Raw genomic sequence first — 23316 nt, forward strand, 5'->3', positions numbered from 1 at the left:
ATAAAGGTATAAGAATACATAATTACTTTGCAACACAATTTACATATTCAAGGGTTGCATAAATGGCCATGAAAAATATATACATTGAAATCTGTGACTGCTATAGAAGTAGAACTATCTTGTTAATTTTTATTTTCTTCAATAAAATTATATAGCAATTAAAAAAAAAAGATTTACGGACAACCATCTGTCCAATGATAAACAAGTGGATAAAGGAAGTCATGATATATATATATACACACACTGTGGAATACTACACAGCTTAAGTAAAGAGGAGACCCTGAGTTTTTCTACAACAAGGAAGATATAGGATACCTCATGCTCAAAGAAATAAATCAGTAGAAGGACAAATACCAGATGATTCCACTCACAAGTGGGACAGATAATGTGAAAGTGATAAGGAACAGATAAGATAGAAAAGAGATAAAATCTTGCTTTCTGTCTAAAACTCTGAGGTTTCAAAATGGGAAGCGGGAAAGATGTTGTCCAAGGGGAGAGGAAGCCAGTGTCCTCTCTTAAGGGAGGGGACATTTGGAAATGTGTAAAGTGGGTTTACAAGTAAACTGTAAAGGTGTATAGTTGAGATTCTCTAGGCACACGTAATTCTGTTTCAGAGAGGAGGATGAAGGATTGCCTTCTGGGATGTACTTCTCTGGAATTAAGGAATGGAAAGAAAAAAAATGAATTCATTGTATTATTCATCCAAATGGTAACAAGAATGGGAAAATAAAACAAGCCTTAAGAAGGTAAAGAATGTTAAACTTAAAAACATGGATGCAGAGTTATTTTTTATAGTATGTAATTAATTAATTTTTTAAATTTTATTCAATGAGGGAGGGAGGGAGTGAGACAGAGAGAGAGACAGACAGAATGAATCACATAAATACACAGAGAAAAACCAGAGCACTGTTCATTGTCCAACACCAGCTTATGGTGGAGTTTCAGACTGAAAATTTCTGTTTTCCACATAACACTCTAACCCTCCCTTTAGGCCCACCTCCACCAGCAGGTTCCAAGACCTGAACACTCCCCTGCACCAGAGTCCTTTACTTTGATGCAGTACACCAAATCCAGTCCACGTTCTGCCTTGTGTTTTCCCGTCTGTTCTTATTTCTCAACTTCTATCTATGAGAAGGGATCATTCCATATTCATCCTTCTCTTTCTGGCTTATCTCACTTAACAGGATTCTTTCAAGCTCCACCCAAGACGAGGTGAAGAAGGTGAATTCATCATTTTTAACAGATGAGCAGTATTCTATTGTATAAACCACTACTATAAACCACTACTTAATCAGCCTCTCATCTGTTGTTTGACACCTCAGTTGCTTCCCGCTTTTAGTGATTGCAAATTGTGCTGCTATGAACATAGGTGTACATAGATCTTTTTGGATGTGTGTGTTTGGTTCCTTGGGATATATCCTCAAGACAGGAATCACAGGGTGTTCTTCTCTTCTCTTCTCTTCTCTTCTCTTCTCTTCTCTTCTCTTCTCTTCTCTTCTCTCTCTCTCTCTCTCTTTCCCCTTGAATCTCTTTTTAAATAAAGTAAATAATTTTTAATAACCCTATGGATAGTGAAATAGCTCACTTGGATATTATGCCGTTTTCTTTTCCATATGTATAACCTATGTTAGGACCTTGCCTTCACAATATTAAACGAAACTTCAGTTTTATTGCCTCCCTCTCCCTGTCTCTCTGTCTCTGTCTCTGTCTCTCTCTCTCTCTCTCTCTCTATATATATATATATATATATATATGTATATATGATGCAGAGGTTATACAGGCTCCTGTGCTAAATATGGCCCCCAGATCAAATCATCAAGGTTTACAGTTAACAATATTTATATATGTTTCCCATATTTGGAAATTACTCTCTTACCTGATCCAGCTTTCTATTCCTATTTCCAAATCTGATACCATCTCCTCAGATAATACCTTTAGACCATCTGCATGTTAGCTGCCAAGCTCAGGCAAAAATGAGGAGAGGTCACGGGCCCCTTGGAATATACCTAAAATAGACCTATCAGCTTTTTCCAAAACAGAAACCCCAAATCTCACCATCTATATTCTTACCTTTAGGTTCCTGATTACTAAACAATCTGTTCTGCTTTATATCTTTATGCTTTTTCAGCCACCAAGTTACAGATGTTATCACTGAAGCCAACCTGACTTCCCTGGGCAGATGACCCTATCCATGTACCTTGGAGCTCCACCTCCCCAGAGCCCTGCCCCACTAGGGAAAGAGAGAGAAAGGCTTGGAGAATGAACCAATCTGCCAACGCCCATATCCAGTGGAGAAGCAACTAAAGAAGCCAGACCTCCCCCCTTCTGCACCCCATAATGATCCTGGACCATACTCCCAAAGGGATAAAGAATAGGAAAGCCTTCAATGGAGGGGATGGGATATGAAGTTCTGGTGGTGGGAACTGGGTGGAATCGTACTGCTCTTATCCTGTGGTCTTAATCAATAATAAAAGAAAAGAAAAGAAAAATAAACAAAGTGGAAGGCAGGTGGTGGCTTACCAGGTTAAGCACACATAGAATGATGATCAAGGACCCACCCAAGCATCCCAGCCCCTGGTTCCCCGCCTGCATGGGGGTGTCACTTCACAAGGATTGAAGTAGGTCTGCAGGTGTCTGTCTTTCTCTCTCCCTCTCTATTGTCCCCTCCTCTCTCAATTTCTCTTTGTCCCATCCAATGAAATGGGGGGGGGGGGATGACCACCAGTAGATTAATAGTGCAGGCACTAGACACAGAACATCCACAATTTATGTTCCATTAATTCTACACTAATCACTCTTCCTTTTTCACTTTAATCACCCTCCACTTACAGCCACAGGGATTCCCACATCGTACTTATTGAACCTGTATTTGCACCTGCGGGTGAAGCCACGCTCTGCTGGCTAAACAACTTCAGAGGTTGTTTTTGCCACTACCCTTAGGCATTTATGAAGACCACACTCAATTTGATTATTTTCTCTAATTTTGATAGAGACCACTGCTGAGTGGTGCCCATCTCTACTTTCCACTCCTGCTTTCATCTCTGGGGAATGTGCTGTATCCCTAGAGGAACATTCAGCATTATTATCAGTTTTAATTAACTTCACATACTTGAAGGATAGTATGCTAGATGCTAGGAAAAATTCATTAAATAGATATGGCTTTGCCTTCCAGCCATGTGTATATTAAACCATGATAGAATTAGTTGTTGTTATTTTTAACTGACCAGTAAGCATACCATTCTTCAGGTAATATATATATATATATATATATATATATATATATATATTAAGAATTAATCACTTCAATTGCCTTCTTCCATAACTTTTTAAAAATGGGAAATACTGAAATACGGTCATCAACCAAATGCCCAGGAAGTTTATGTACTAGTTCCATTTTAGATTACCAAGAAAGTGATAAAAATATGGTACCTAACAATTGATATCCAGTAGGTGAACTGGAATATTCTTAACAAACATAACTGATTTCCTCAAATCTAAACAAAAATCAGGGAAAAGGAAAAAAAAATTACTCTGTGAAGTGGAATAAGACTAAGTAAGTTTCCATGTTTCAGGCCAAGCCTGAAGACAGAAACCAGAGGTTGACTTGGAGCACTGGAATCATTCATGAGTTAGGTTACCAGTAAAAAAAAAAAATAATAAATAATATATAAAACACTAAGCAGAACCTGGACTGGAGTTGGTGTATTGCACCAAAGTAAAAGACTCTGGGGTGGGGTTGGGGGTGGGGGCAGAATACAGGTCCAGGAAAAATATGGCAGAGGACCTAGTAGGGGTTGCATCGTCATATGAAAAGCTGAGAAATATTACGCATGTACAAACTACTGTATTTACGGTCGAATATAAAACCTCAATCCCCCAATAAAAGAAAAAAAATCATTCATGGAAAATCACCTTTGCACATAACTGTTAGTTTCAGACACTAGCACTCCACAAATCTTTCCCAGATTCCTAACACTGGTTGTACCAAATTTTTCATTCTTCCTTCATCACTGCCATGCACACATGCATACATCGAACCATGAATTGAAAGATAAGTAGAGGCTTTAACCTTATGCTATAGCTTTCATTTTAAATCCTTCCTACGCAGGCATGTGCTACTTTTCCTGGAACACAATCGGTATGTATCAGTGAACGAGTAGATTTAACTCCGTGTGCTGTAGATTCTGCAGCACCTTTGCTGTAACTCCAGATTCTTTTTGAAATGATTTCAAAGATAAATGACGTGACGGACTGCCAGGGGAGAGGGCTGGGAAGGGGTATTTACTTACAGTGTATTTCTAGCACCTGCATGGCCACCTGCGGCGTGGCGTTAAGGGATTCGTGGTCTACTCTGCAGATCACAGCTACGCCGTCGTCACTCCTGTCCACTCGAAAATCCAGTGTGCTGCTCACAGTGAATGTCTTGCGATTGGCATCCTCTTCTTTTAAATATTTCACATCTGAAAATCCGATGTAAAATTTGAAATTGTGTAACATTCTTTCAAGACGTCCTATTTTATTTACCCTAGAGATTTACTGTAAACACGGTCTCCACGACTTGATCAATTCTTCAAATGCAAAGATTTATGACTTTTACATTTGTTCTATTTGAATTTGAACAAGTGGAAATGAAACTACTCTTTTTTTCCCCACCAGAGCCCTTCTTTTAATTCTGGCTTAGGGTGGCTCAGGATTGACAATTTCTTCTTCTTTTTTTTTTAATTAAAATTACTGCTGAGAGAATAAAAGGGCAGGATAGAATGCTTTAATACCTTTTAAAAATATGTATTTGTTTGTTTATTATGGATAAGACAGAGATAATCTGAGAGGGGAGAGGGACACTAAAAGGGAGAGAGACAGAGAGACACCTACAGAACTGTTTCACTACTTGGGAAGCTTCCGTCTGCAGATGGGGACCGGGAGCATGATCCTGGGTCCTTGTGCACTGTAATGTGTGTGCCACCACCTGGCCCCTTTACTGCCTTTAGTACAGATATCTATATACTCCATTTCGAAAAGAAAGCCATCTTAGGGGCCCAGTGGTGGTGCACCAGGTAGAACAAACACAATACTAAGTGCAAAGACTCGGGTCTGAGCCCCCGCCCCCCACCTGCAGTGCACACACTCTACAAGGGGTGAAGCAGATCTGCAGCTCCAAATGTCTATCTTTTTCTCTCCCTCACTATCTCTCCATCCCTTTCAATTTTTCTCTGTCCTATCAAATTCAAAGGAGAAAAAAAAAAAACCTGGCTGCCAGAAGCAATGGATTAATAGTGCAGGCAGGCACCAAGCCACACAGTAACTCTGGCGGTCAATAAAAAAAAAAAAGCCATTTTACAATACTAATACTACAATAAAATATTTAGATTTGCTTTATTAAAAGTAATCTTAACTCTGAGCCATAAATACAGTTAAGATAGGCAAATCCACAACTCTCTGGTCATATATAAAAGAACACAATGTATTTATTGCAACTACGTTTTACAACATAAATATTTTAAGATGGACATAAACTGTTAAAGAACATATCAGATGAGGAAATTGTCATTTAGGTAAAGAAAAAAACAATCATAGAATAATTTTAATATATAAATAAATATATTTCCAGTAAATTTACGTTGATATAAATTTAATTGAGGGATCCATTGCAGCATGAATATGAATACTTGCCTTTTTTTTTTTTTTGCCTCTGGGGTTATAGCTGGGATAAGGTACTGGCAATACAAATTCACTGCTCCTGGTGGCAATTTTTCCCATTTTATTCAATAAGACAGAGAGAAACTGAGAGAGGAGAAGGAGAGAAAAAGGACAAGAGATCCCAGTTCGAGCCCCCGGCTCCCCACCTGCAGGGGAGTCGCTCCACAAGCTGTGAAGCAGGTCTGCAGGTGTCTGTCTTTCTCTCCACCTCTGTCTCCCCTTCTCTCTCCATTTCTCTCTTTCCTATCCAATAGCAGTGACATCAATAACAACAATAATATTAACAACAACAGTAAAACAATAAGGGCAACAAAAAGGAATAAATAAATAAATAAATGTTAAAAAAAAAAAAAAGAAAAAGAAAGGGCCAGAGAGAGAGAAAGCTGCCTGCAGACTAGCTTCACTGCTTGTGAAATTTCCTTGCTGCAGGTGGGGCAGCAAGGCTCGAACCTAGGTCCTTGTGCATAGTACCATGTGCACTTAACCAGGTATACTGCCACCCATTCCCTTGAGTACTTTCTTCAAAAGGTGAATTCAGTTATCAATAGTTAAGTTTACTGTGCTCATGCAGAAATCTTTCATTAAATGATTTCCTTAAGGATTATTTGTTCTCTGTTGAAAAGAGGTTTAATAATATTGTCATTTAATTTGACATTTCTAGAGTTTAAAGTAGCTGCTAAGAATGTGCCAATCCGAAGGGGGGAGGAACATTCACCCAAAGAGATCTGTGTATACCTATGTTCTAAGCAACACAATTTGTAATAGACCAAATTTGGAAGCAACTGGAGTGTCCAACAACAGATGAATGGCTAAGAAAGTTGTGGTGTGTATTATGAGGTGACCAGTGGAATACTACTTAACTGTAAAGAATGATAAAGTCATCTCCTTCACTACATTTTGGATGGAGCTTAAAGGAATTGTGTTAAGTGAGATAAGCCTCGGCCTCGAGTGAGCTTAATGTGTAGCTTGGCGATACGAGAATCCGGCATGAAGCCCAGCCAGTCTATCTTGGCGTTACTCTCGATCGCACTCTGTCATTTCACGAACATCTCATAAAAACTGCAGCAAAGGTGGGCGCGAGGAATCACATCATTGCAAGACTGGCCAGCTCCTCATGGGGCACGAGCGCTTCCACACTACGATCATCCTCTCTGGCATTATGCTATTCCACTGCAGAATACTGTGCCCCAGGATGGTTCCGTAGCCCCCATGTCCACTTGGTCGATTCCAAATTATATTCCTCCATGAGGATCATTTCTGGAACCATCCGTTCCACCCCGGTTCCATGGCTGCCAGTTCTTAGCAACATCACCCCGCCAGATATTCGTCGGGATGCGGCATCATCTAAGTTCATTTCCCACGTCTACGCTCGACTGGACCTGCCAATATACGCGGAGATCTTCGCCCACCCTGTCCAACGCTTGACGTCTCATCACCCAATCTGGTCCCCTACGCCTACACTGAACTTCTCTGTTCCAGACTCTTGGAAACAGAGTTGGCAGTCAGCTGAGGTAAAGAACAAACACCTCATCACAGACCCCTGCAAGCGTCAACCCGGCTTTGACCTAGCACGCTATGATTGGGCCCTCCTCAATCGATATCGAACAGGCCATGGCCAGTGCGCCGCTATGTTCCATCGCTGGGGAGCCAGAGAGGACCCGAACTGCCCCTGTGGCTACAGACAGACTATGACCCACATAGTCAACGACTGCCACCTCTCCAGATTCAAAGGAGGTCTCGAAACTTTACATCAGACTCAACCTGACGCTGTTGACTGGCTACGGAAGAAGGGCAAACGCTAGAAGAAGAAGAAGCCAGAAAGAGAAAAACATACACGGGATGATCTCACTCGTGGGTAGAACTTAAGAAACAAGAACAGAAAGGGGAAACAACATAGTAAAATGAACTAGTTTGGGGTTGCACCAAAGCAAATACCTCTGGGGAGGAAAGCGAGAGGGGTGAAGGGAGAGCAGAGGTTTTCAGGTCCTGGTACAAGGTGATGGACAAAAATTGAGCATGAGCATGTTTTGCAGATATCTATGTTGGTGAGATGAGAATCTGTGCCCATGTGCCAACTGTACTATAAATCATTAACCTCACAGCTAAAAAAAAAATCAGAAAGAATAGGGCAATTTTAATGAATTAAAAATAAAAAAAATGGGTTAGAGTTTAGATATCATTATAAGAATATCTTAACTATAGCTGATGGGAAAATCTTACATTTTCATTTCAATTCAATAATAGTATTTTCAGAAAAAGGGAGGTTGACCTGGAAAAAGTCCACAGTATATCTAATATTCCAGTATACTAAATAATCCATCTCAAAACATTATACAGATATATATATATATATATATATAATTGGATTCTTTATTTTTACATGTTATTAAAGGATTTGACTTTTAACAAAACACTGAATTTGATGTATTTGCAGAGCCTACTAAGCTTTACTGATTTCCAGAGAAGAATGTCTCTATCTTGATAGATTTTAAAAATAAAATTAATTAGATCATGATAAAGTTAAAAAAAAGTAAAGTTAGATAAATGTTCTGTTTCATTCTCATTCTTAAAAATATGTCTATTACCATATTGAAAAGCATTAAAATAATTTCCCAATTAATATTTTGCCACAAAAACTTCTATGTAAGATGCATAGTTATTGAGAATTAGGAAATATCGCTGTCATTTCAAAAGGGAAGAGAGAGAATACAAGAATCTCATTTCTGTCTTTTAACTAGAGAACAATAATCCAACATATCTTCTTTCCATATAATGCATTGTATGAAGTTTCTTTTTGCCAGTTGAAGTTTTTGCTGTGATTCGTTTTGGTATGTTTGGTTTTGCATTTGAAATTTAAGTTTAGCATCAGTTTTTAAATTGGTATGGGAAAAGATGGTATGCTCTCTTTAGTCAAAATATATCAGAAAAACAGATGCTTTCACAAATTTCAAGTATGTTAAAATAAGTCATGAAATTGGTTTTTTTCTTTTTTTAACTTTAAGATGTCTCATGGACTTACACAAAATGTCACCTCATTATTACATAAAGTAATCTTTCCAATTAATCTGTACCCCATATTTTTTATTGTAGCTCTAAGCAGTGGTAGCATAAGAAAATTTAGATCCCTTGATAAATAACTTCCATGATTATGTTATACAATTTATGATAATTATTCCAAGATATTTCTGCTAATTGTTTAATTTAATAACAGCTGCATTTTAAGAACCCACACATCTGCTTCCATTAGCTGCTTTCTTTACAAAAGTATCATTTAACGTAATATTAATGGAATGTGTTAAATCTGATAGCAGTTGTATATGAGATAAAATTTTAATCGGCGTCATTCAGACAAAATAACAAAAATATATTTGTTGCTCTTAATATAAATTCCTATCATAGCTCATGGACTTCCTGGAAGGCATGAGATGAACAGAAAAAATAAATAAATAAATAAAAGTCGTGACAAGAGCCAATCATAGTATCTTTTCCCCTATTTTTTGCTCTATCCCTCCTTGAATTGAAAGGAAATCACATTCAAAATCTATGTCTTCACTTTCTAGCTTAATAAAGTAACTGATATGTAATGACATTGTAGAATCAGTAGATTACTTTTAATGCTTCATGGGTAATTTGCTGATTCCATGTGTATTTTGTTACATGTTATTTTTTTAATATTATCTATCTACTTATTTATTATTGGCTAGAGACAGAGAGAAACTGAGAGGGGAGAGGGAGACAGAGAAGGAGACACACCTGCAGCCCTGCTTCAACACTCGTGAAGCTTACCCCCTGTAGGGAGGGGGACCAGGGGCTTGAACTTGAGTCCTTGCACACTGTAGTGTATGCACTTAACCAGGTGCCCCACTTCCTGGCCCTTCATGTTCTGACTTAGAGAGGTTTTTGTTTTGTTTTGTTTTGTTTTCCCATGTCACTGATTCAGCCACTTTAATGAGGATGGTGAATGTATCAAAGTAGAAATTTAACAAAATAGAGAAAAGAACTAGCTAGTCGATTAAAGTTGGAGACAGAGAAAGGAACTACTATGAAAACCAGTGAACTCTTCAAATGTAGGGAGAAAGCATGTGGTGAACACATTAAAGTTGGAGACAGAGAAAGGAACTACTATGAAAACCAGTGAACTCTTCAAATGTAGGGAGAAAGCATGTGGTGAACACTGTATTCCTCCATGTCCTTTTCTCTGGACAATATTCAGGAAGACTTTAAAATATCTTCTCCCCCCTTAACAGTGCGGACACCAGTACTGTAAGCCATTAACCTCCCAATTTAAAAAAAAAAAAAAAAAAAAGGAGAGACTAGGCGTGACCCTAAGAGCATTAATTTAAGCTATGACGTTAACAAGCACTTGCAACCTCACTTAAGAAAATGTATTAAGATCTATGCACTAGTTTTCCTTAGTCTGAATCAAAGATTACACCATCTGACTGAAAAATGTAAAAAAGCATACTCTTTTCACTCTAAACCTAATACCAGTGGGAAATCACTATAGTTTTGTTGATTATAATGTTCTTTCTTCTATTGAAGAGTGGAAAATTTCTTCTATTTTTCCATAGAAAATGTTTCCATTCTAGCCCCAAGGATGATACAATATAACAGATTTTATTTTGAAAAAAAAAAGTTTCCACCCAAGTAAATTCTGTAAGAAAATTAAAGTATCCATTTAAGAATAGTCTATAACAGCAGGCAAAGGTGATTCCTCTGAATATGTGATGATGAAAATTTCTTGCCTTCAACTTATTTTAGGGAATCCTGTAGCATTCAGCGAATGTAAGAAAAATCAACCTGCACCTCATCTTCCTATTGTGAAAATGAATCATTTACATCAGTAAAACATCTGTGTTGAGAATTAGTTTCTCTGTATCACAATCATAGTTTGTTGATTATTTTTCAACAGGTTATTTTGTTTACTGAGCAACATCTCATTTAAAAACTCTAATTACCCACTAGGACATTTACAGTGTTCAATATAACCCACATATTCATAAAATAAAGCATAATTTAGAATTTTAATTTGTTTCTTGCTGGTTTACTGTATTTTTCCTTTTCATTATTTTTCCCCCTTCATTTTGACATCATTTTTTCTTCTTTTTTTCCTTAAATTATCTTTATTTATTTATTTGGATAAAGACAGCCATGAATCAAGAGGGAAGGGGGTGATAGAAAGGGAGAGAGACAGGCACCTACAGCCCTGCTTCACCACTTGTGAAGCTTTCCCCCTGCAGGTGGAATCCGGGGGCCCAGGGGCTCGAACCCAGGTCCTTGTGTACTGTAAGATGTGCGCTCAACCAGGTGCACCACCACCTGGCCCCATCACTTTTCTTCTGTTATCTATATTCATTCTTAATTTGTACAGCTTTTTAGAGTTTTATACCCAATATCCAGGATAGTCATTGAAACATCTTACATGCTTGACAAATCTGTTTTAATTTAACTAAAATTGTGTCCATATTGCATTAACACATGCCTTTCCATTTAGAAAGTAGGCTCACTATATGTAAAAGGGTATAATATGGTTATAACTATATCCTGTCATCATTTTTCTTTGTAGTGGATCGTCTTGCTAAATCCTGTTATCACCATCCTTCCAAAATTATAGACAGTAATATCTGAATGTCTGTGGTCTGCAGAGACTTCATGAAGCAATATTCTTACCAGCACTCAGAAAATTCGAAGTTGTCCATGTTCAAGCATTCGTGCATGCACACACACACCACATATATTATTAATGATATTTATCTTGATCATTTCATATATTGTCCAATGTGGTCCAGATTAAATTATAAGAATGCTTCCAGTTTTAGTAAATGTAATTTTTGTGAAATAATATACCAAAGCATTAATTTATGGTTTACATTATAAGGTTAAATACTTTCAATTAATTTCGGTCATCCATGTGAAGTGACTTTAAACTCAGGGAACACAGATATCTCCTTTCTAGTTTCTTTACACTTAGCTTCAGAGAAATCGTCATCTCTGGGTTATGAGTTAATATGTCACACACTCAACATCAGAGTTTTGTAAAACTGAAATCAAATGAAGCATTGGGTCAAAATTAAATTTATGCCAGCAAATTAAATACATATTATGTATTTTTTCAAAGTATATTTAACAGAGTCCAATATAAAAAGATATGAAACAAAATATGGCTTAAGAAAATTGCAAAATGAATTTTTATAGTAATTGCCAGAAATGTAAGAGATCTAGTTTGATTAGATTCTAAAGATTCTCCTCAGGGGGCCAGGCAGTGTAAGTGCACATGTTAGCATGCATAAGGATCCTGGTTCAAACTCCTGGTCCCCACCTGCGGGAGTGGGGAGATTCAAGAGTGGTGAAGCAGGGCTGCAGGTGTCTCGCTATCCCCCGTGCCTCTCAATTGCTCTCTGTCCTATTAAATAAATAAATAAATAAATAAATAAATAAATAAATAAATATTAAGGAAAGAATCTCCTAAGAATAAGACCATAAGGTTCATATTCAGAATAATTTTCTCTCATGTTTTTTCCTAGAGTATATATTAAATTCTACTTACTAATCCTAGACAGTCTGAAATTATAGTGGAAATTAGGATCAAATATCAGCTTTTCTAACTCTGGTCTCTAGGAGTCATGATCTTAAAAATCTTCACTGAGAATGGAGATTTGCAATTTCCTAAATGATCACCTTAGGAAATGAAAAGCTTTTATTTGAAATATGTAGCATTCAAAAACTCACTCTAATGTTTTCAAGGGATGAAAAATTATTTACTAAGTACTTACAGTAAAATAGTACTGTTCTTGGGCGATTTGAAAATTATCTGCTGTTATTACTTTTGACTGATATTAAAGAGCTTTTCAAAACACTATCCATAAAAAGAAACATAAAGTCAGCTTGGTATAGTCAGGCACTTGAAATACAGGATGTACAATAAGAAAATAACACTTGAAGCCGGGCAGTGGCACACTTGGTTAAGTGTGTGTATTACCCTGTGCAAAGACTCAAGTTCAAGTCTCCAAGTCCCAACCAGCAGGGAGAAAGTATATATGGGGAGGCCCTTTTTTGTTTTTATTATTTATGTATGTATGTATTTATTTATTTATTGCCTTCAGCGTTATTGATGGGGCTTGGTGCCTTCAGCAGGAATCCATTGCTTCTGGAGGCCCCCCCTCCATTCTGTTGTCCTTTTTTTTTTTATCATTGTTGTAGTTATTGTTTTTGTTATTGTTGTCGTTGTTGGAAAGAACAGAGAGAAATGGAGAGAGTAGGGAAAGAAATAGAAGGGGAGAGAGAGAGAGACACTTGTAAGCCTGCTTCTCTGCCTGTAAAGTGACACACCCCCTCCCCACCTCTGCAGGTGGGGAACCCGGAGCTCCAACCGGAATCCTTAAGTCAGTCATTGCGGCTTTGCGCCATGTGTGCTTAAGCCGCTGTGCTACCGCCCAACCTTCGAGAGAGTCCTTTCTACTCTCCCTCCTTCCTATATTAAATATACTTTGAAAAGAGACATAATATTTATTGAATTTAATTTGACGATGCAAATTGAATTTTGACATAATGCTTCATTTGATGTCAGTTTTACAAACCTCTGATGTAGAGTGTGTGAAATATTAACTCATAATCCAGAGATGACAATTTCTCTAAAGCTAAGTGTAAAGAAACTAGAAAGGAGATATCTGTGCCCCATGAGTTCAAAGTCACTTCACATAAATGACCAAGATTAATTGGAAGTATTTAACCTTATAATATAAAGCATAAATAGATGTTTTTGTATATTATTTCACACACAAAAAAAATCCAAATCATTATATTGCAGGGTTAATGGTGTAAAGTACAGTTGTTGACACAAGGGTACTACTTCTCATCTCTCTGTAAAATATGTCAGCAAATGAAGACCCCAAATCTTCATCTGCAATATTCCAGCCTTTAATTTCATGATTAATCATCTATTTATTTGGCCTTATATGTTAACTCTTTTTTTCAGCCACCATGTTTCAGATGCTAACATGATGCGAACCAGACTTCCCTGGGCAGAGGACCCCACCAATGTGTCCTGGAGACCCACTTCCCCCAGAGCCCTGCCCCACTTGGGAAAAAGAGAGACAGACTGGGAGTATGGATCGACCTGCCAGAAACAATTACAGAAGTCAGACCTCCCATCTTCTGTACCCCATACTGACCCTGGGTCCATACTTCCCATGGGATAAAGAATAGGAAAGCTTTCAAGGGAGAGGATGGGATATGGAGTTCTGGGGGTGGGAACTGTGTGCTGTTGAACCTCTCTTATCATATGGTTTTTGTCAGTGTTTCTTTTTCTATAAATAAAAGTTAAAAAAAAAAGTTTTCAGCAGAATACTCTCATCTCCAAATCAGAACCTTTTCCACCATCAGGTACCAGGTCCCCAGCACTGTCCCACCCCCTTCCCTCTCACTCCTTCCCCAGAGTACTTTGTTTTGCTGTAATACAATACAGCAGATCCAAGAATCACCCTTCCCCTTTCCCTTTTTCTTAAATCCCACCTACTAGTGAGACTATCCTGTATTTGTGCTATTCTTGACATTCTCATTTGATGTCATTCCAGGATGGTGTAAAAGAGATGACCTCACTGCTATTAAAACCTGAGTAGATGTACATAATGTTACATTCTATAGCATCAATTTCTAAGCCATTTACCTGTCTATGGGCATCTGGGTTTCTTCCCACTTTAGACTACTATAAACTGCTTCTGTGAATATATGTACAGAGATCTCTTCAGATAAGTGTTCTTGTCTCCTCTGGATAAATACCCAGGAGAGAAATAGCTGGGTATTAGAGTTGGTCTATTTCTAGGATTCTGAGACATTTCCAGACTGTTCTCCATAAGAGTTGAACCCATCTGTGTTTGCACTAGCACTGTAGAAGGCTTATTTCCTCCCATATCCTCGTTAATGCTGTTGTCCTTTCTAATATATTTGAAGTTCTCACGGGTGTGAAATGTTATGTAATTGGTGTCATCATTTGCATTTATTTAATTATCAATGACGTGGAGTATTTTTTTTATCTCTCAGTTTGTATTGGGGTCACTTCTTAGGTAAAGGTTTTGCCCATGTCCTGTCCTCATTTTTAGTGGGGGTTCCTCTTTTTATATTTTTTAAAGATCTGTATTTATTATGAAACACATAGAAATGAAGAAAAATTAAGAGAGAGAGAGAGAGAGGAGAGAGAGAGAGAGGAGAGAGAGAGAGAGAAGAAAGAGAGAGAGAGAATAAGAGTGCTGGGGACTGGGCAGTGGAGCACCGGTTAAGCGCACACAGTACTAATCACAAGAACCTGTGCAAGGACCCCGGGTTTGAGCCCATGCTCCCCACCTGCGGGTTGGGGTGGGGGGTGCTTCACAAGCAGTGAAGTAGGTCTGCAGGTGTCTCTCTGTCTCTCTTTCTCTCTATCTCCCCTCTCAATTTCTCTCTGTCCTATCAAATAAAATAGAAAAGAAAAATAAATGAGTAAAATAGCCACCGGAAGCAGTGGATTTGTTGTGCTGGTACCAAACTCCACCCAAAGATAACCCTGGAGGAAAAAAAAAAAAAAAAAAGGCACTGTTCAACTGTAGTGTAAGATGATTCTGAGAACCAAACATGTAGCCTCTGGGGTTGCAGGTATGAATTTTTCTCTCTTAACAGGCTGAATAATCTCCCCAATCTTTTCATCTCTTTCTTATGTTCACATTTTCTTTGAGCAACTCATTCAATTATATTGACCTTGACCTTTGTTTTTTCTTTATCTCTCAGAATACTTCAGCAGGTTTTTCTGTAACTTAGGCTTCTTTCCAAAACCATCTCTTTACGAAAAAAAAAAATCTATTTAATAATTCTACTTCATTTATCATTTTACAGACTCATTAGCCTATGCTTAATATATTTGTTTAATACTCTTCTTCCTACTTTTCCCTCCCTCCTTTCTCTCCTTCCTTCATTTCTTTCTCTATTTCTTCCTTCCTCTCTTTTTTCTTTCTTCCTTTCTTTCTCTGTTTTACTGGACAGGACAGAAAGAAAGTGAGAGGGGAACAGGAGCTAGAGAAGGAGAGAGAAAGGTGGATGGATATCTGCAGCCCCACTTCACCATTACTGAAGCATCCTTGCTGCAGGCGGGCAGCAGAGGCTGGTACCGGGGCCCTTGCCCGTGGTACCATATGCATTTAACTGGGTGTGCCACTGCCCACCTACCTTCTCCAGCTTTCTTCTTTCCTGCAAAATACAAGCTTTGGATCACAGAATCAGAAAATTTGAGTCAGTTTTCTGTCAAATATTTTATGATGAGAAGTCAGCCTGTCTCTCTGGATTGTTTCCTATTGTCATATAACAAAATACAGTAGACAGAAGTGACAAAAAAATAAAAACTTGATAATTTCTGTGGGTTAGTGCACCAGATAGACCATATCCAAGTCCTGTGCTCAGTGTATTTAGACCAACATCAAAATATTGCCTGGAGCTATTCTTCCCTTCTAAATTTTTAGTTTCTTTTGAAGCTCACTGACTATTGGCAGATATAGTTTCTGAAGGCCATTAGTTATAATTCCTAATTTTATTTCTCATTCAAGAAATATTTTTGACCATTTAGAAGTCACCCATATTTTTTGTCTTGTGACCCCTATAAATAGTTTACTAGATAATTATCAATATTTTCTTCCTTCCAGGCTAATAGGATATTTTTTCTTAGAAATATCTCACCTCATTATGTCAGTCCTGTCCTTGAGAATTTCTTCTTGGTAATATCAAAAGTGACCCATAATTATGTCTACTAAATCTCTTCTGCTATATAGAATTATTTGATCAAACCAGCTTTATCATATATATTCACAAGCCCTTCCTACACTCAAAGAAAAGAAATTATACAAGAATGTGAGTCACTGAAGGTTATCATTGAAGTTCTGCCTAACACATTAATGGAAAAGTTAGTGAGCTAGAAAAAAAATTAAGATTTGATGATAATAAATGCTTAAAGTACAAATTACTACTAAACTTACACATAGAATGTAAAGTTTGTATGAATTCTTATGGAGCTAATAGCTTAGCAAGACAGTGAACACCTTTTCCGACACTAAATGTCAGCTTGATAAGAATAAGTTATAGTGACAGTTGAGTAAAGAAGTGCCCTAAAGCACAAGGAAATTTCAGGTCAGAATAGGCTGGGAGGAGGTAAGTGCTAGACAGAAAGTATGACTGTTTCATTTTACTTTGTAAAGGTCATGGAAAATAAAGGCTCACTTTGGTCAGTGTAGAATTAAGCCTCCAAATTAATCTGGAATAAAAAAAATAATCTTCCATATCTTTTTGGTCCCTATATTTTTGTTTATCTCTAATGTCTTTATCAAAAAAATACCTAGAATGTGTCTTGATAGCTTATATTTCTCTGTTTTTCCCAATTCAATATGTTTATTTTGAGTTGTGAAATAAAGGAAATATAGAAGAGCAAAAAATGCCAACTATGACACCATCTCCTTAGACAATAATATGGGTCAACCTGCATGTTAGCTGTCAGGCTCAGGCAAAAACTAGTAAAGTCATGGGCCCCTTGGAATAGACCTACTGGCTTTTTTCAAAACAGAGACCCCAAATCTTTATCTGCAATATTCTTGCCTTTAGGCTCATGATTAGTCAACAATTTGTTCTGCTTTATATCTTAAGTCTTTTTCAGCCACCAGGTTCTAGATGCTAACATGATGCCAACTATTCTACCCTGGGAATGTGATCCCACCAATGTGTCCTGGAGCCCTGCCTCCCCAGATTCTGTCTCACTAGGGAAAGAAAGAGACAGGCTGGGAGTATGAATCGACCTGTCAATGCTCATGTTCAGTGGGGAAGCAGTTACAGAAGCTAGACCTTTCACCTTCTGCACCCCATTATGATTCCCAAAGGGATAAAGAATAGGAAAGATTTCAAGGGAGGGGATAAGATACTGAGTTCTGGTGGTGGTTATTGTGTGAAATTCTACCTTTCTCACCAAAAAAGCAAATGACCCCACTCAAAAATGGGCAGAGGAAATGAATAAAACATTCACTACAGAGGAGATCCAAAAGGCTAACAAACATATGAAAAACTGCTCTAGGTCACTGATTGTCAGAGAAATGCAAATTAAGACAACACTAAGATACCACCTCACTCCTGTAAGAATGGCATACATCAAAAAGGACAGCAGCAACAAATGCTGGAGAGGATGTGGGGACAGAGGAACCTTTTTACATTGCTGGTGGGAATGTAAATTGGTACAGCCTCTGTGGAGAGCAGTCTGGAAAACTCTCAGAAGGCTAGACATGGACCTTCCATATGATCCAGTAATTCCTCTCCTGGAGTTATACCCCAAGGACTCCATAACACCCAACCAAAAAGAGGTGTGTACTCCTATGTTCATAGCAGCACAATTCATAATAGCTAAAACCTGGAAGCAACCCAGGTGCCCAACAACAGATGAGTGGCTGAGTATATATACACAATGGAATACTAAAAAAAAAAAAAGCTGTGGTATATATACACAATGGAATACTATGCAGCTATCAAAAACATTGAACCCACCTTCTCTGACCCATCTTGGACAGAGCTAGAAGGAATTATGTTAAGTGAACTAAGTCAGAAAGATAAAGATGAGTATGGGATGATCCCACTCATCAACAGAAGTTGAGTAAGAAGATCTGAAAGGGAAACTAAAAGAAGGACCTGATCAAATTGTAAGTAGGGCACCAAAGTAAAAACCCTGTGGTGAGTGGTAGACATGCAGCTTCCTGGGCCAGTGGGGGGTGGGAGTGGGTGGGAGGGATGGGTCACAGTCTTTTGGTGGTGGGAATGGTGTTTATGTACACTCCTAGCAAAATGTAGACATATAAATCAGTAGTTAATTAATATAAATAAAAATTTTTTAAAAAGAAGAGCAAAAATGTCTCTCACTTTCAAAATATATTCTGGACAAAAGGGTCAATATGATATAAGAGACCCTGAAAGCAGATTAAAGATTACCTTTGAGCTAAAGTCTTCTCCTAGGAAGAATTTGGTGTATAGCACTTAAGTACAAGTGTTTACCTTTATCCTTATTGTTTTATTTTTTTCCATCATTTTATTAGGGCTGAGGGAGGTTAATGCCTTATAGTACAATTGTTTGTCAATATATGGGTACCATTTCTCATGTCCCCATGATAGGTGTCTGTCAAACATTCTTACATCCAACTTGGGGCCTTTTCCCATCACATACCCAGACCATTATATCCTCTCCATCCATTCCATTCCTCTCCCTCCCCAGAGTTCTTTGCTTTAGTGTAATATACCATAACCAGTCCCATTTTCAACTTATGTTTACCTTTCTGTCCTTATTTCTTTTTGTTATTGTTATTTCCTGTTTGTTTGAATACTTACACTATACTCTGAAGTACATAGAGGTATAAAGGTTGATTATTTTATACTCTGGTCTTATGGTCATTATAGTAGTGATTAGGGATAAACTATAGATAAGTTCCTTTTTGGAGAAAAATTATACAGGAAGAGAGTTACTTCAATAGAAATGAGACAGAATAATTGTATTGATTGTAAACATACAATTTGTTAGTAAGTTTGAAAATCTTATAAGATAGACTTGTATGCCCAGTAGTAAAAAAAAAAGAAAAAAACTGTTAGGGCAATATAAAATATGAGAATTACAAGTTAAGATAATCAGAATGGATTGTATAAGCCTACATCAGAGAAGGTTATACTGATAATGATACATATTTCTATGCACATATGAAATATTTTTAACAAGAATCAAATAATTCTTACTATTGGATTTCAATGTGCATATGATATCAGGTTTGGGATATCTCTACACAGGGTTTAAAAAATTACCAACAATCTTCTCCAGAAGCTTATTTCTTCCCCCAAAAAACAGAGAGAGTTTATGTATAATTAGTGTAAGAAGCAAGAGTACAATTATGCCTGAATTTAAGTTACTATTTTTTCCTTCTGTTTGATGGAACATTATTTTGTGCATGAGTGACTTCACTTTCTCCATAATTTTTTAATGTAGTTAGAAATATAGATGGAGTAGCATAGAGTATGTTGTCCAGCCTCCCTTCAGAGGATGGAACATACTCTATTGTTGTTGATCCAAGTTGAGGGCAAGGTCCTATGGGGGCTCACACAGGGGTCTATTGTGTTGTTCCTGATAGAGATGACTGGTAACAATGGAGAGAGGGATTAATTCAAGGTCTAGGCCCATCATGTATGTTTGGGAATCTCAGGACTCCCTGAATAGGGTCCCAGCTAATGGGGTGGCCGGATAAGTGACTAAAGAGTCATCGTTAAAGTATGCCAGTCTCTTGCCCTTATTAAGCTTTTGCAGTCCTTGCTTTGAATAAGGTTAACTTTGGAGTGACTGAGGGAAGCGTAATAGGAAATACTTGAGGAGGGTATCTATGCTACACCTGAAGAAGATGGGTACTGATATCGGGGCAGCTTGGAATGTTTCTACTTATGACCACAGAATGTGAGCTCAGATCTACAGGGATGCAGAGGTCATATAGGATCCTAAGCTGAATATGGGCCTCAGATCACATCAAATCGATGGGGTTTATAGTCAACAATATTTATACACCTTTCCCATATTTGGGAGCTACTCTCTTCCCTGATCCACCTTTCTGGTCCTTTTTCCAGCCATGACATCATCTCCCCAGACAATAACTTGGATATACCTGCATATCAGATTTCAGGCTCAGGGAAGAAAAAAAAAATACTAGTATAGCCACAGGCTCTTTGGAAAGTAACTAAAATATGCCTTCTAGCTATCTACAAAGTGGAGACACCCTCAACTCTTCATCTGCACTATTCCAGTCTTTAGGTTCATGACTGGTCAACAATTTGCTTGGCTTTGTATATTAACTCTCTTTTCAGCCACCAGGTTCCAGAAGCTAGCATGATGCCGACCAGACTTCCTTGGACAGACAACCCACCAATGTGTCCTGGAGCTCTGATTCCCCAGAACCCAGTACCACTAGGGAAAGAGAGAGGCAGGCCGGGAGTATGGCTGGACCTGTCAATGCCCATGTTCAGCGGGGAAGCAATTACAGAAACCGAACCTTCCACCTTCTGCATCCCACAATGACCTTGGGTCCATGCTCCCAGAGGGTTAAAGAATAGGAAGGCTATCAGGGGAGGGGATGGGATACGGAGTTCTGTTGGTGGGAATTGTGTGGAGTTGCATCCCTCTTACCCTATGGTTTTGTTAGTGTTTCTTTTTTATAAATAAAATTTAAAAAAGAATTATAGAGGGAAAGAGCAAGGGTGACAAAAGAAGGGGAGGCACTGAAGCACCGAAACTCCTAATATTGCCAGAGTACCCCCCACAAGTGTGCTGGTGTTTGAACTTAAGTAAAGGGGATTGCAATGCAGACAGCCTGCCAGTTTTGCTATGGTTTTTGAACTCACTATGCTTTTTTTTCTGAAACAAATACCTTCCATTGTCCTGTGTGGAAACACTAAGAATTAGATTAACGGATGTTTAGCCAGATTTTAAAATATATTTATTTATGTATTTATGAAAGAGACACACCTTCAGGAAGGGTGGGGTTAGGGAGAGCATATATGAGCTGACAGGGACATATATTACACCACTTAATTCTGTTTTACAGTCGTACCAGATTGAATCTGGTACTTTTTAGGACCCGCGGCATAAAAATCCTGTATTCTAACCAGTTGTGCTATCTCTGTGGTTCAGTTTAAACAGGATTATTCTCAGAACTTTCTAATACCAGAAAATAAAATATTGAAATAGTTCATGGAGTTTATAACCTAAATGCAATAAACAAGTACTTAGATGATATCAAATGTGTCATGCTTGCTATTATAAAATATGCATTTATGAATTGTCCATATTGTAACTGCTTTATTTCTCTAGATATCCCATGGAGTAAATATTATTTTAAGTTTTTCCTGCTTCAGGGGTAATATGACACAGAGATTATACTAGTAGGACCTATAAACAGATGGTTTAAGACATGATCCATCTGGGTCACAGATACAGTTTACCACAGAGACAGTGCATCAGGTTAGAATACAGCATTTATATGTTTATGCCACGGGTCCTAAATGTCCCAGATTCAATCTGGTATCACTGTAAACCAGAGTTAAGTGGTGTAACATGTCCCTGTAAATATAATATAAATACAGACAAGTGTGTGTCTTGCCACCTACAAGATCCACGTCTGAACCCTGGAACACATATGGGAGGTGACATATGACCAGAGAAAGTGCTGGTGTTGTGCTGGGTCGATGTCTTGATCTTTCAAATTAAATGGAGAAAAAAAAAATCCTCCAAAGTGTTGAAAACTGCATATGTGTATTCTTGACTATTTTAAAAAAGTGAGAAAAATAAATGCTAAGCAATCGGTAAATGTGGTTCCAACTGCAAGTAATTCAGAAGTGAACATGGCTTGTATCAAACGCTTTATACAACTTTTAGCACATTGATTTTGGTTTCGGTATCTTTCCCCCCTGTTTACCTTTAATCTCCTTATCATTTTTGAACCATCTTATGTCAGCTGCAGGCTTACTCCCAGACGTTTTACAAGTCAGCTGCATCAAGTCTCCTTCCATAACTGGTGATGAAAATCCACTAATTTGAGGCTTGTCAGGAACACCTGAAAGGTAAGCAAATGACCATTGCTTTCACAAAGAAGACTAAACTAGGTGGTTTACTGATAGTAGTTTCAATTAAAAATAATTAACGGAGAAGCAATTAAAGCAGCCAGACCTTCCACCTTTTGTATCCCACAATGACCTTGGGTCCATACTCCCAAAGGGTTAAAGAATAGGAAAGCTATGAGGGGAGGGAATGGAATACAGAATTCTGGTGGTGGGAATTGTGTGGAGTTGTACCTCTCTTATTCTATGGTTTTGTCAGTGTTTCCTTTTTATAAATAATAATAACAATAATAATAATTAAGTACTGCCTAATGAAAGTAAAAATATAACCTACATGGATATTACTCATATGTATGTATAAATACCCTGTATGTATATGCTGGAAGTATATAGTTGAACAAACATTTAAAGCATACTCAGTCAGCTGTGTAATTTTTATTCATTTATTTAAAAGTTTTCTTTTTTACTTTTTTATTATCTTTATGTATTTCTTGGACAGAGACAGCCAGAAATCGAGAGGAAGGTAGTCATAGGAAGTGAGACAGAGAGACATCTGCAACACTGCTTTACCATTTGCAAAGCTTTACCCCTGAAGGTGGGGACTGGGGGACAGAACCTGGGTCCTTTTCCTCTGTAAAATGTGTTTGACCAAGTGTGTCACCACCCAGTTCCCTGTAAATTTTATCTTCAAAATTATTTTTTGTAAATCCTAAAAAAAAAAAAAAAAATCAGTGTGTATTCAGTCTGTATTAAGATTTAGTAGTACAAGGGTATAAGTATGTATTTCCTGGGTAAAATAAAACTTTAAGCATATTTCTTTATGCTTTAGCAAGTTATAATTTTATTAAATGAATTATTACATTCCTATTTCATAAATCTCTCTTTCCCTTCCTTCCTTCCTTTCCTTCTTTAATTCCTTCCTCCCATTCTTCCTTTCTTCCTTCTTCTCTCTCTTTCTGCCTTTCTCCTTTCTTCTTCTTTCTTCTTCTT

At 37.7% G+C, this 23316-nt stretch overlaps 1 protein-coding gene across 4 annotated transcripts in view; it reads right to left on the bottom strand.

Annotated features, from left to right (window-relative positions):
• CADM2 (cell adhesion molecule 2) overlaps window positions 1-23316 on the bottom strand; it is a 1068981-nt gene that overhangs the window by 102929 nt on the left and 942736 nt on the right. For all 4 annotated transcript variants that reach the window (XM_007531179.3, XM_060172115.1, XM_060172116.1 and 1 more), the window contains 2 exons: window positions 22185-22322; window positions 4290-4460 (listed from right to left, as the gene is read on the bottom strand). In XM_007531179.3, coding sequence (XP_007531241.1) covers window positions 4290-4460; window positions 22185-22322 — 309 coding nt within the window. The remainder of the gene's footprint in view (window positions 1-4289; window positions 4461-22184; window positions 22323-23316) is intronic.

This window comes from Erinaceus europaeus, chromosome 14, assembly GCF_950295315.1.
Source record: "Erinaceus europaeus chromosome 14, mEriEur2.1, whole genome shotgun sequence".
Classification (NCBI taxonomy): Eukaryota; Metazoa; Chordata; class Mammalia; order Eulipotyphla; family Erinaceidae; genus Erinaceus; species Erinaceus europaeus.